The sequence below is a fragment of the Quercus suber genome, unplaced genomic scaffold (genome assembly GCF_002906115.3).
Source record: "Quercus suber isolate HL8 unplaced genomic scaffold, Cork oak 2.0 scaffold_51, whole genome shotgun sequence".
Classification (NCBI taxonomy): Eukaryota; Viridiplantae; Streptophyta; class Magnoliopsida; order Fagales; family Fagaceae; genus Quercus; species Quercus suber.
Window position 1 is genome coordinate 1,329,532 of NW_027069516.1, and position 14,642 is coordinate 1,344,173.

Consider the following 14,642-nt stretch of genomic DNA (forward strand, 5'->3'; position numbering starts at 1 on the left):
GTGATTACCAAAGCATCGTTATGAGGTTGGATGGTTCCCACTTTATCTTCATCCGAGAATCCAAGAATTGGTGGAATACCGACATTTTAGGTCTCTTCGGATCATGATTATCATCAGTAAGTGACTAGGCTACCGACATTACCCTAGATGGCCAAGATCCTGTTCTCCCTAGTGCGGCGAAGATGACATTGATAGTTCCCAAAGGGGGTCTTGAAGAATCATCCCTTCGAGACTCTGAACTCGCCTAACTTCCTCGGCTGCTGGAATGATGTAAGAGTTGTTTCAATTTACCCTCGTGGACAAGTTGGTTCAAATGATCCCACAAGCTCCTGCAATCCTCTGTGGTATGCCCATGGTCCTGATGGTATTAACAATAGAGATTATGATTACGCCTTTCTGGGTTTCCCACCATCTTATTCGGCCACTTGAAGAACGACTTATTCTTAATCTTTTCTAAGACCTGATGTACTAGCTCTTTGAATACAGCGTTGACTATTTGAAGATTCGCTGATCCTGACTGCCCAGCGAAATCCCTACGTGGTTTGTTATTATTGTATCTATCCGACCTGAAATCCCTTCTCTCATAGGGGACAACCTTGCCCTTTTCTTTTCCTTGTTGCTGATCTTCTTCGACTCTCTTATATTTATCGATCCTATCCATTAGCTGACGCACACTGGTGACAGGTTTTCTAGTCAGAAACTTCCTTAAACCATGGTCGGTCAGCAGGCCGAGCTTGAATGTATTGACGGCCACTTCATCAAGATCACCTTTCATCTCGTTGAACATTTTCCAGTATCTATCTGAGTACATTTTCAAGGTATCACCTTCTTGCATGCTCAAGGATAGCAATGAAGCTAAGGGCCGAGTGACTCTCCGACAGGTGACAAAACGGGAACCAAATGCTTGAGTGAGTTCTTTGAATGAACTAATGGAATTTGCTTTCAGGCTATCAAACCATCTCATTGCAACTGGTCCCAAACTGGAAGGAAAGACTTTGCACATCAGAGCTTCATCCTCAGAATGAACAGACATCCTCTGGTTGAAATGGCTCACGTGTTCCACAGGGTCCGTTTTACCATTATAGATAGTGAACGTCGGCTGATTAAAATGCCGAGGGAGTATTGCATCTTCAATCCTGCGTCTAAAAGGTGATCTAGAGATCTGATTCAAAGCCTTGCTCATAGCATCATTCCCCACGCCTCTACGTGATGGACTTCGAGGTTGCCATTTATGATAGTGCTCTTCTTCGTAGGAAAAAGACTCACTAACCGGTGTTCTAGATCTCTGTTTATAGGTGATGTACGGCTCATCGTCAGAATTATCATCAGACTAAGAAGAAGTCCGCCTCCTCTTTGCATGGCGCAACTTCTTTTTCAACTGGTCAATCTCCATTTGCATGTTTTTGTTCTTTTTTGCATGAGACACGTGTCTTCCACCTTGTGACTAGCTTCGATCAATATGCGTAGTGTGTACACTACCTTCACGATCATGTCTTTGCTCCAAGTTCAAAAAAGGATCAACATGTTTGGATGCACTAGATTCTGCTGGTTGTTACCCTAGTTCCGCCATCGTTAATCGTTACTTTCACTCCCAACCAAGCTCTTCCCACAAACGGTGCCAATTGTAGAGTCCAGATTTGTAGCCCAAGTCCAAAAGATTTGGAGTATGAGCTCAATAAACCCAATACAATGAATTTGTAAAGAGTCAGTGAAAGAGTTGGGTTAGTTGTGAATGAAACAACGTTCAACAGAGGTTTTATTGATCAATCAGTGTAAGAACAAACTTGAAACTTAGATTAATTCATGTCCGAAGAGACAAACTTTTGTATATATCACTCTTAGAATTATCATAGACCCCCCTTTCTGTAAGAGGTCCCTTAGATTTATATAGTGTTCTTTTAGACTATCTTAATCGTCCACTTGTCTTCATGTAAACGTTCACTTGAGTACCCGTCCCATCAGGTAACTTCATCGGTTCTCCATGAGTGGCGGTAGTTGAGATTGTACTGTTCAGAGGTCTTCTCCACATTAATGCGGTAAGAAAAGTTGATGTAGTGCATTTAATACGGTGGTAGCAGCTTTTCCTTTAGATATTTCTCTGTTCTTATCATCTCTATACATGCCTGAAGTTTATCCTTATCATTGGAATCCCTAGGAATGTCACTCGAACCTCCCAGGTACTGGCTTAACTGAGATTCTTTATATCCAAGGATAACACACTCTTTGGACTACTGATGCTTTCTTCGGACTATGTTCCTCAATCATTTCTAGGTATATCTCCCCCACCTAAGGTCTTTCTCAATCGTTTATTTCTCTTCGGACAAACTTCTAGTCTTCAAATAGGGCCTTAGGCCCAATACATGAATTTGGACTTTTATCCCCACAATTACGATGATGTGACATTAAAATTTTTTATTTATTTTATTTTTTCTAACTTTACCATAATCTAAAATTACAAAATATATCACATCACCTTAATCTTATCGCCTTCTTAAATAATGTAATGTATTATTGTATTGAGATTACATTAATATAAAATTACAATAATGTAATATTACAGTGTAATGTAACATCACAGCAAACCAAATGCTCCCTTAAACTCATGCTACTCATTCCTGACTTCTGTAGGCCAACCAATAAGTTTGAGATGCTAATGGAGTCAAACAAACTGAAGGAGGTTTCATTAGGAAAGGCTTAACTATTGTCTTTGGAAAAAATTTTGAGACCCAACTGTACAGTGGCGGCTCCAGAAATTTTGTTTAAGGTGGTCATTTAAAAATTTAATAAAAATAAAACGTAAATATATTAACATAAAAAAACAGTCTCAAATACATAAAGTTTTAAAATTTCCTTCTACAAGTTTTTCATATTTTGAAATTGTTATATGATAGCTTCATTATTAATATTATCAACTACATCTTTTTCAATATACTCAACCAAATACTCATTAAAATACTGATCTCCCTTTTAATTACCAACATTTTGACTAAATAAGTAACAATATTAAAAAAATGCATAGTCCTTTTTTATGATATGTTCCAACCAATATTTTGTATTCTTTAAACTAATCAAGCTTAAATCAATGCAATGCTCCACTAATTTCCTTTTTAGGGAAATCATGGCTAATAGGTTGACAATAACATATTTGTAAATATGCTTTTTTTTTTTCCTCTCGATTATTAGGATGAAAAGATGAGACCTTTTCTCATAACCTATGATCTAAAAGAAAATTATTCAAGTGAATACAAATTTGCTTAGAAGATAAATTTTACAATAAAAGTGATTTCCTTATAAGAATTTTGTCCATAGTGCTAACAAAAAAATAAAGGGTAAGCTACAAGTTCATTCAACATATTCAACTTACGCATTAAACCGTTACATTAATCATATGCAATAAAGTATTGAGGTATTATTTTAGTGCATATGTGTATGTACAAGATGTATCACATAAATCCAATAAATTCAGCTAAAGACTAAAGCAATCACTAACTAACTAGCTATTGAAAAATATGCATTTTTAATTTTTTTTAAATAGTGATTTTAAAATATGCATTTTGAAAACATAATTTAAAATATCACAATTTAACATTTGATTTAGGCTTCTAGGTTAATTTGTTTGTTTGGACAATTTTTTAGAAATACTATGTCCACAATATTTTCACAACAAATTCTAGTTAGCAATTGTTACTAGTTCTAATTTACAAATCATTAAAATTGTTTTCTGTCCACTAGTAACAACTTATCACTTAGAATTTGTTATGAAAGTGTCGTGAACATATTATGAACATAGCATTTCTCGCAATTTTTTTGGTTCAATCTTCAATGGACCAAAATTTTGGAGAAGTCAAATTTTATTTTTAATGGGAAAATTTTTATTTAGAATGTTCAAGTTTTTTTTAGGGTGGTCAACAACTCATATTAATTTAGCATTTCATTTTTTATTAAGGTATAAAATTTATTTTTTTCCTAGTTGAGGGTGGTCACAGGACCACCCTCAATTATACATGGCGCCGCCCCTGCAAGTGTAAAGTCACCCACTTAATAGAAAATACAATTTTGTGTACTTATTATATACAATATCATTTTCACATGAGATTATATTCCACAAGTATGATACTCACCTCCATATAAGATAGATGTTACATGCAACAATTACACATAATACTACTTTGTGCCTTACAAAATAACCTTATATATATATATATATATATGAGATGAGTTCAAGTTACTTGTGTAACTTTATAAGAGTTACACAATTTTTGAACCATTGATTTGTATTAGATCCGAGGGTGAAAGAACTATCATAGTCTTATCATTAATATTCTCTAGAAATTAGTAATTTAAGGCATTAACTCTTCTTATTAAATGAAAAAAAAAAATAGCATTTATTCTCCAAATGGATTCATTAGACCCCAAACTAGTTAGCACCTAATGTTGTTCTCAATAAAAATATTTAAAGTTCAAAATATCTCCACCATGGCTTGTTGAATTAATAATAACAGTAATGCATCTTTCGTGTTCAAATATGGGCTTCAAATACATTTTGGGTCATTCAACCGCCTTACAGCACTTAACAGCCATTTGGTTCATTGTGATGTGTCTTTGATATGACGCATATTACGATGATGTGACATTGAAGTTTTTGATTTATTCTATTTTTTTAACATTACCATAATCTAAAATTACAAAATATATCACACCACCTTAATCTTATCGTCTTCTTGAACAATGTAATGTATTATTATATTGATATTACATTAATATAAGATTACAATAATATAATATTACGGTGTAATGTAACATCACAGCAAACCAAACGCTCACTTAGGCTCATGCTACTCATTCCTGACTTCTTTAAACCAACCAATAAGTTTGATATGCTAATGGAGTCAAACAAATTGAAGGAGGTTTCATTTGGAAAGGCTTAGCTATTGTCTTTGGAAAAAATTTTGAGACCCAAGTGTAAAGTGGCAGCTCCAAAAATTTTGTTTACGGTGGTCATTAAAAAATTTAAATTAAACAAAATTTAATAAAAATAAAATTTAAATATATTGACATAAAAAAACAGTCGCAAATACATAAAGTTTTAAAATTTCCTTCTACAAGTTTTTCATATTTTGAGATTGTAATGTGATAGTTTCATTATTAATGTTATCAGCTACATTTTTTTTCAATATACACAACTAAATAGTCATTAAAATACTGATCTCCCTTTCAATTACCAACATTTTGTCTAAATAAGTAACAATATTAAAAAAATGCATAATCCTTTTCTATGATATGGTCCAACCAATATTTTGTATTTTTAAACTAATCAGGCTTAAATCAATGTAATGCTCCGCTAATTTCTTATTTAGGGAAATCATGGCTAAGAGGTTGACAATAACATCTTTGTAAATATGCTTCTTTTTCTTTTTTCTCTCGATCATTAGGATGCAAAGATGAGACATTTTCTCATAGCCTAAGATCTAAATAAAATTATTCAAGTGAATACGAATTTGCTTAGAAGATAAATTTTGCAATAAAAGTGATTTTTTTATAAGAATTTTATCCATAGTGCTAACAAAAAAATAAAGGGTAAGCTACAAGTTCATTCAACATATTCAACTTAGTGCATATGTTTTCATTTTTTTTCTTTTCTTTATATATATTCCTAATGATCGGGCAGTCTAATCACGGTTTGCCTTTGAACAGTGATTGAGATTGTTTTCTTGTTTGTCTTCAAAAGGATAGGTTATATCTATGCATGTATAGTGACCAGGACCGATCTAGAAGAGATTGCCTATATCTAGAAAGAATTGGCTCCTCGGCGATAAGAAATGAATTTGACATACGTTGACTTATCTAGGAAAGTTTAGTGTAATATGATTAACTTCCCCATGATTTGGATTGAATCCGAGAGATAGGTTTTAGTCCCCTGAATAATTCGACATAATCTCCATGTGCCTGGGGATTAGAATAGAGTCGGGAAGCGAGTTTCTATTCTTGGAATAACTTAGTGTAAGGTTTCCTCTCATCAGGTGATTAAGATCGAACCGAGAACAGGTTTCTGTCCTTAAGCAAATTTTAAGATTAGTTTCCACATGTCCGGTGATGAAGATCAAACCGGGAACAGGTTTCTGTCTTTAGATAAAATTTGAGATTAGGTTTCCACCTGTCCGGTGATGAAGATCGAATTGGGAACAGGTTTCTGTCCTTGGAATATTTTGTCTCAGTTCTCCTCGCATTTATTAACCGGGGCTAATGAGTTAACAGCGATGGAATTATAAGTACAAATACACATGCATGGATAAACATCACTTTCGTATTAATTAACAATATGTACATATAACGTTACACTAAATTCGTACCCCTGCGTATTGATAATCAGTGGTAAAATTTCTTCAAATTGGGGGCATTCCATGGCCGAGGAAGTGGTCTTTCGTCCAAATCTTCCAAATAGTACGACTCTACGCTCGTAATGGCGGTGACTCTATATGGTGCCTCCTAAGTTAGCGCTAACTTCCCTGCATTGACATATTGTGCATTTCCCACTACCTTCCGAAGTACCAGATCTCCCGCTCCTAACTGCCTACTCCTCACGTCTCTGTTGTATCTCTGGGCAAGTTTTTGCTAATATTCTACCAGCCATATAGTTATCGATTCCTGGCACTCCTCCAACAAGTTCAACTGTTTCAGCATCAACTCCGGATTCTTGGCGGGGTTGAATCCTGAAACCCGGGCACTGCACAAGTTTATTTTTGCTAGTATGACTGCTTCCACTCCATATGTTAGAGAGAACAGAGTTTTTCCTGTGGATCTCCTCAGAGTTGTTTGGTATGCCCATAGAGAGAACGGAGTTTCTCCTATGGATCTCCTCAAAGTTGTTTGGTATGCCTACAAGACATTAGGCAACTCCTCCGCCCATTTGCCCTTAGCACCTTCTAATATCTTCTTTAACCCGTTCACAATGGCTTTGTTGGTAGCCTTGGCTTGGTCGTTGCTCTACAGATATGCTGGGGTGGAATACTAGTTTATGATGCCGAGATTGCTACAAAACTCGCGAAAAACTCTGTTGTCAAACTGCAACCAGTTGTCTGGCATTAGGGAGTCTGGTATCCCGAACCCCATCACTATGTTTCTCCATACAAACTTCTTAACATCCACATCCCGGATCTTTGCCAACGCCTCTGCCTCTGCCCACTTGGTGAAATAATCTACAGCTACTAGAACAAACCTTCGGTATCCCGTGGCCCGAGGGAATGGACCAACGATATCTAGCCCCTACTGCGCAATGGGCCAAGGGCTACTAATGAGATTTAAACTTCTTGCTGGTTGGTGGATCATCGGGGCGTGCTTCTGACACTGCTCACGTTTTCGTACATACTCAGTAGCTTCCCTTTGCATTCATGGCTACCAAAATCCCTAAGTCATTGCCCAATAAGCTAATGAACATCCCCCTACGTGACTGCTGCACACTCCCTTATGTAGCTTGGCTAGGAGTTCTTCAATCTTACTAGGGTGCAAACACTATAGGTAAGGCCACTTAAAGGACCTTCGATACAGTTTACGATCAGCTAATAATCAATACCGAGCAGCTTCCCAGCGTACTTTTTCTGCTTTTGCCTCATCAACCGGTATTCAATCCTCAGCTAAAAAGTCAATGATTAGATCCATCCAACATGGTTCAACTATTGTCACCAGTGAAACACCTATCCCTGCATTGATACTCGGTATTGCTACCAACTCCACATTGATTAATTGAGGAATTTCCTTGGTTGATGATAACGCCAATGTGGCCAATGAGTCGACGTGCTGGTTTTCGCCCTTGGCCACCTAAACCATTCTTACACTCAGAAAACGGTCCATAGTTTGTTTTACCAACCGTAAGTACTCCATCATCCAGGGATCCTTGGCCTTAAAGCTTCCCTACACCTGATTGACCACCAATCGAGAGTCTGAGTAAACCTCTACTTCCTTAGTACCTAGATTTGAAACAACTCTCAATCTGGCAAGCAGGGCCTCATACTCGACTTCATTATTAGAAGCCTTAAAGCCTGACATAAAGGAATGCTCCAATTTTATTCCTTTTGGGGTGATGACTACGATTCCATCTCTGGCTCCTAATGCGCTAGATGCTCTATTTACAAATACCTTCCACGGGATTACCTCTACAGGGCAAACTATCTTCATCCCTCATCTCGGGAAAAACTTTGCAACAAAATCGGTAAGGACCTGACTCTTCATCGAGCTTCTAGGCCTGTACCTAATATCAAAAGAACCTAGCCGAGTTCCTCACTTGGCTATTTTGCCCGTGAAATCAAATCTCTTCAACAACGACTGTAAAGGATACTCGAAAAATATATAGATAGTATGATCTTGAAAGTAATGGAGTAACTTCTGTGTAGCGTGCACTAGTGCTAATACCAACTTCTCCAGGGGCAAATACCTTGTCTCCATTGTTTCAAGCACCTATGCCACGAATTCTTTCAAGTACCCTGCCTTCACCAACTGTTCTAAATGATCTTTTAACATCCTGCGCTATTTGATGGTATGCCCCTTATCTTTATGGTAAGTACAATACATGTTATGATTTCTCCTAGAAGGGTCTCCCCCCATTTTGTTTGGCCACCGAAAATATGGCTCATTTTTAATCCGATCTAATATCCTATGCACCGGCTCCTTGAATGTCACATTCACTTTCCTCATTTAGGCTCCCGACCCTTGGATCCTCAAATCTCTCTAGGGCATTGCCTGAAAACCGCTTTGCCGAGGCTGATTCATGGTCAGGGCCTTGCCTTTTCTCTGCAGTCGGTCGTCCTCCAATCGTTTATATTCTTTAATTCGCCTCATCAACTGCCTCATATCCTTAGGAGGCCTCTTTGTCAATGACTCTCACAATTCGGAATCCTCGGGCAATCCAAGTCGAAAGGTACTTGCCGTGATTTTTTGTTGCCCTCACCAATCTCGTTGTACAACTTCCAATATCGGTTGGCGTAGCTGCGGATGGTTTCCCCAACTCCCATTTTCATCTAAAGCAATGCGTCCATGGGCTGCGGTACCCGATTGCAGGTCATAAACCGAACGCCAAACTCTTGAATCAACTCGGAAAAACTGTGAATTAAGTCTTTCCTTAATCCGTTAAACCACCTCAAGGCAGTGGCCCCAAGGCTCAATGGGAATACCTTACACATTTGTGCATCATTATGAGTGTGCAAGGACCTCATCTGAATATAATGGCTTACATGTTCTACCGGGTCAGTTTTCCTATCATAAGAGTTGAATGGTGGCCCCGTAAATCTGCTCGGCATAAGGGCCCGTTCAATGTCACTCAAGAACGATGATCGAGTAGCTCGACGTAATGCGCGACTTATGGCGTCCATAGCAGCATTTCGGGGTCATCGCTCCTCTGGGGAAATCGAGTCTCGGTCTGTATATTCCCGCGAACTATCCCGGTGTCAATGAGAACTGGATCGATAAGACCCTACTCCATGGCGATCTCCCATACTTGTCGACCCCTCTTCACGTTCCTCGCAGTCTCTCTTCTGACGTCTACCCCTTGCTTCTAACTCCAATCCCTTACCAACCTACGTAAACGCTCTAGTTCCTCATCCCTCCGTTCATGTTCCTCATCCCTTCTATTAAAAGGGTTGCACCCCAAAGCACCAGATATTGTTTGGTACATTTGAAACGACCCTTCTCCAAGGCCAAACTGACCTTCCTGCTCAGACTCCCTATCTTTGCGTCCCTTCTACTTTCTTTCCCGCCAAGTGGATCCTCGAGAAGACCTCTTAGAGCCACTTTCAGCATGATTGACCTCTGAACATTTTCTTGTGCACATCCCGGCAGAACCATAGCTTCATAGGAGATTCCCACAGATGGTGCCAATTGTATGTACCCAAAGTATGGTTATTGAGCTCAACCTTCACCTGGGCTCACAATCCATTTTATTATGGGTTTTGGGTTTCCTACTATAGGTGATCCTATGCTCGGAGACCCAAGTACACTCCTGTTTCCTCAAACCCTTCTCTTTGCCTCACAAAGTCGCTCCCTTTCTCTCTTGGTTTGGTTGCTTTTTTCTCTTGGTTTTCTCTCTCGAATTGCCAACCCCCACTTCTTCCTTAATCTTCCTATTTATAGCCTTAGATAAGTGGAGGTGTTATGATTACTCCCCCTACTAGTGCAAATGAGGGTCCAATTCCATCACCTTTAGGTGGGTGTTCAGGCGGGAAAGGTGGTAGTGGCATTGGAATTGATTCCCACCTCCAAAAGCCCATTCGGTAGCGATATTCCCAAAAACACTACCGGATAACCAAGTACAGGGTATCTCCGAGCAATGATACCCCCGACCAAGTTAAAGACGATCGGGAGGGGTTTGCTTGGGGTATTCAAGCCAGCGCAGTCTTATTTCAGCTCTTGGGCCTAAATTGGGCTCTGAGGTGTCTGAATCGAGGTTAAAGGTCCAAGAATTAAGTGCATAGTTATTTGAAACCAAAGTTTAATCATAGTTATTTGAATCGAGGCCTGTGGAGCCTAGGCCCAACCCTGTACAGTTATATAAAAATATTAGACTCTTTTCTAAATGAATGCATTGTTTACAAAAGTTTAATCATAGTATTTGTAAAAAATGCACATGAAACAAAATTTTAAATTAAGTGCATGGTTATTTGAAACCAATATGCTATTAACATTTGAATATAAAACCTTCATTATGAATTTTACATCTCAAAAAGTGGAAAAAACAGATTTTAAATAAATAAATAAATTAAATATATATTTTAATTATTTGATATAATAAAAAATTGCATTAACCTCAAATTATATTAATATATTTGAGACGAACATTTCATCAAGCAAGTTTATAAACAGCACACATGAATAAAATTCTCTAAGAACTCTCAGGATAAAGCCACCATTGAATTTCTAAATTCTTAGCTATCCATTTAATTTTTATTTTTTTAAAGCCCTTATCTATTTTTAAATTAGGGGATAGAATTTAGGAACTTTAATATAATTCCAAAAAATTATATAGAGTCCTAAACTAATTAGACAGCCATTAACTCTAGCCCATCTTGACCCATGTCTATCTAACTTCAACTTCAAGCTTGCCAACAGTCCACAACCCAAACCATCAAAACAATACACATTCACTTCAACAAAAAGTCATTCATCGGAAACTTGTTCAGCTTGGCCATGGAGTCCTCCTCATCTTCATCATCTTCTTCTTCAAAATATTCTCTTTCTTCTTGGGAGTACCTTGCTTTGCTCTTTATACGCCCAATCCTCGCAATCGCATTCGTAATTTCATTGATTTCTCTCGGTAACAATTTCTGATCTTCATCTCTTTTCTCCACAATTATTTGGTTTTCCATCACCTCCGTTGTTTTTTAGCGAAATTAGGATCTGGGTCGGTGAAGATTTTCTCTATCATTGTTGTTTACACCTAAAGTTTCGATTTTTTTAATGGGGTTTGTGTATAGGTTGGTGGTTGGCGTGGAAGCTAGTTCTGGTTCACGTGCCTCTGGTGCAAGAGATATTCGGTTTGAGAAAAAAAACTGTCAAGCCAAAACCTCCTACACGGCGGCTATCTAAGATTTACAACAGCATGAATGCCCGAAATTCATCAGCTTCTTGATGGTAGTTTTATTTTGTCCTTTTTGTTTTGCTTTTTATATGTTTGATTTTTCTTCATGGTTCATAATCTCTTTCTAATTTCTATGTCAAGCTGTGTCATGGAGTGTTTATTTTGGCTTTATTGCCTTTTGATTTGACTTTGATTGCTAATTTGTTGCTTTCTGCATAAAGAAGATGGTGTTTGTGATTATGCTTAACCTGCATCATCCTCATGATTCCTTATTATTTGAAATTGGGGGTTGTGGCTGGTGCTAAAGGCCAAGTGATTTTGTATTGATAGTGTAGCTGCCTTGATTTATGCCAAGGATCGAATATATCTTTGAAAACTGAAAATATTGTCCTTAACATCACTGTATTCAATATAAGGGCGCATAAGAACAATTATATTCCAGGTATATTTGTTCTAGGTAAGTGAAAACAAATACTGTGAATAATGAAAGGCATGTGTTCAGAGAATGGTGATGTAGAGCTTAAGATATGATTTTAGTTTTTGTGATTGTTGCATATTTGGAATGAGATCAATTCTTTTTTCACATTCTGTATGCATAATAAGATGCATCTGGTGATGATATGCTTATGTTGCCTCTATTAGAGCTATTTGGTGTGGGGCCATAATGAACAAGTGATGTTTTCATACTTAATGAGTAGGATTGAATTGATCACTTACCGTATGTTTGGACTTCCGATGGAAGGGAAAGGCAATGTAATCTAAATACGGTTCCCCTTTCCTTTTCCTCCATCTCCTTCCATTCCTAACAACCCTTAGGTTCATTAATTATGAAAACGATCAAAGCTAGATTGGAGTTGTTTGGGTGCTCAATTTAAACACTAAAAGCTATTTCAGTAAGTTTGTATTGTTTTGTTGGCATAATTTTATGTTACTGCAAATAACTCTTGCAGTTTCTGTTTAATTTGCTTTTTTAATTATCAAAAAAACTCTCATGGTTTCACTTCACTTTGAATTTCAATTTTATATCAATATAACATAAAGAACTAAAGGATGTAAAGAGCTAAAGAAAAGGTCTTTCCCTGCGCGCGCAACCCCCCCCCAAACCACAAAAAAAACAAAAAAAGAAGAAAGAATTCCTGCTTATTTAACCATTATCTCACACTATATAAAGGTAAAGGGACTCGATAAATTACCTGTCTTAGTGCAGGCAAGGGCAATCTCCTCTGTGTTTTTTGCAGGAGTAGGATTGAGTCTTTGGAGCACTTATATTTTGATTTTTGAATGTCCCTTTTCCAATAGAATCTGGAAAGATGTGTAAAGAAGAGGCTTATTCAATAGAAACTTTGGTTCTTGGAATGAGGAGAAGCGGGCTGTGAAAATGCTAGAAAGGAAAGATTTTTCAGAAGCTGATTGGGAAATTGGCCTGGGTTGCAGTGCTTTACATCTGGCTTGATTGAAATATAAGGACTCACGATGGCAGATTCAGATCTCAGAGGCTGAAATCATTCATGTTATTAGTCAAGATGTGAGGTTTAGGTTGACTTAGTGGAAGAATGTGAGAAATACCATTATGAATTGAGTTTTATGTAGCTTGTGGAGGTTTCCTTTTTTCTATTTTTGATAAGGAGTAGTTGCTCTATTGTTTTGTTAGTTGGTCTGGTTGTCCAGTTGTTGTAATGGGGTTCTGTGCAGCTTGCTGCTTGTTGATTTCTTATGTTTATTGATTAAAATTTAGCTTATTCATAAAAAAGAATTAAATAATTAAAAAGAAGAGGAAGAAGAAAAAATACCTGAGTCTTCTTGCAGTGTACTTGACCTACTGATCATTTGTTCATCTCGTTGAGATGATTAGTTCTGCAGAGTATATGACACAGGAGACAATTAAATTTAAAAGTAAAGGGAGAAATTAGAGAAAGGTGTCCTATAGGATCCAGATTGCTATACTTGTAAGTTGTAATTCCTTATATTTTTGAATACCCTTGCATCTTCTTATTTCCATAGCTTATAAATTTTTTTTCGTCTTTCTTTCCTGAAAGATAGAAAGCTCAGAGAGTGTTTGTTAATTCCTTGAAGTTTGGAGCCATTGAGTTTGCGTTGCATTACAAGGCATGAATCTATTAAATATTATTTTCATTTTTCAAATAATTGCAAAGAGAAGCCAACAGATTGATGGTTTGGTATTGCTATACGATAGTTCTATTTTCTGTGATGGCCCTTTCTGATTGATGAGTTTGTACATAAAAGATTGGTGTGCTTATACATGCATTCTTACTACATGGTCCTCGAAGTTCTGGTTTTGTGGATTATGTAGTCTAACTGTGGCATAAATGGGGCATTGCAGAAAAGAAAAGGCAGCTTTGAATGAAAGAGGGATCAAAATTCTGAGTCTTGGTATGTCCTGATGGGTTAGGATTGGAGCTTCAATAGTAGCGAGGGTGAAACATAACAAAGTGATGATTTTATGCATTGAAGATATTGACTTTTGAGCTTCTAGAGGCTTGGAATTAGGAGATTTATTATACTCCAGTTGTATATAAATTTGTGTTCTCGTGAAAGCCATGATGTATAAATCAGCTTTTTTACAAAATTTATTTAAAATAAGTGGGCTTTCCCAATTTCTGACCTTCCATGTCAAATTTAGAAACAAGTGAAGAAGAAATCGGTGCCTTCCAAAGGCCATTATTCAACTGAATGTTTTTTATGTCATAAACTTGTCAGTTTGGAACAATACAATTGATTTTCATTATTTTCCCTTTGGTAACATTTTATGTTTAGAAAACTGGTTCTAAATGGAAGATCATTAAGAACAATTACAGCAAACAGCCTTCATACTACTAAGAAGTTAGAAAAACACCATCAAACAATCTGTAACATTGTTACTCAGTCCACTTTGCAATAGCACGAGCTACCCTATTTGCTTTCCTCTCTTAACCCAGCCAAAAGTACAAATAGGCAAAGCTCAGAGGTTACAACTTTTAATATCTTCCCACCCACCCCCCAAACAAAAAGAAAGGGTTTTAAATAAATCTGATATCTGGGTACCCTCACAATTTTTTTTTTTTGGTTTTAACCTAAGCTT

General features: G+C 37.1%; 1 protein-coding gene and 1 long non-coding RNA gene across 2 annotated transcripts; one reads left to right on the plus strand and one right to left on the minus strand.

Moving 5' to 3' along the window:
- Positions 1-367: 367 nt before the first annotated feature.
- On the minus strand, positions 368-1,183 carry LOC136066908 (uncharacterized). The gene has a single exon (XM_065771962.1). The coding sequence runs from the start codon at positions 1,181-1,183 to the stop codon at positions 368-370; it is 816 nt and encodes a 271-aa protein (XP_065628034.1).
- A 9,849-nt stretch (positions 1,184-11,032) lies between these two features.
- LOC112025082 (uncharacterized) lies at positions 11,033-14,309 on the plus strand. The gene is made up of 3 exons (XR_002884220.2): positions 11,033-11,299; positions 11,460-11,616; positions 13,905-14,309. It is a non-coding gene; the product is annotated as an uncharacterized LOC112025082 (long non-coding RNA).
- Positions 14,310-14,642: the final 333 nt, after the last annotated feature.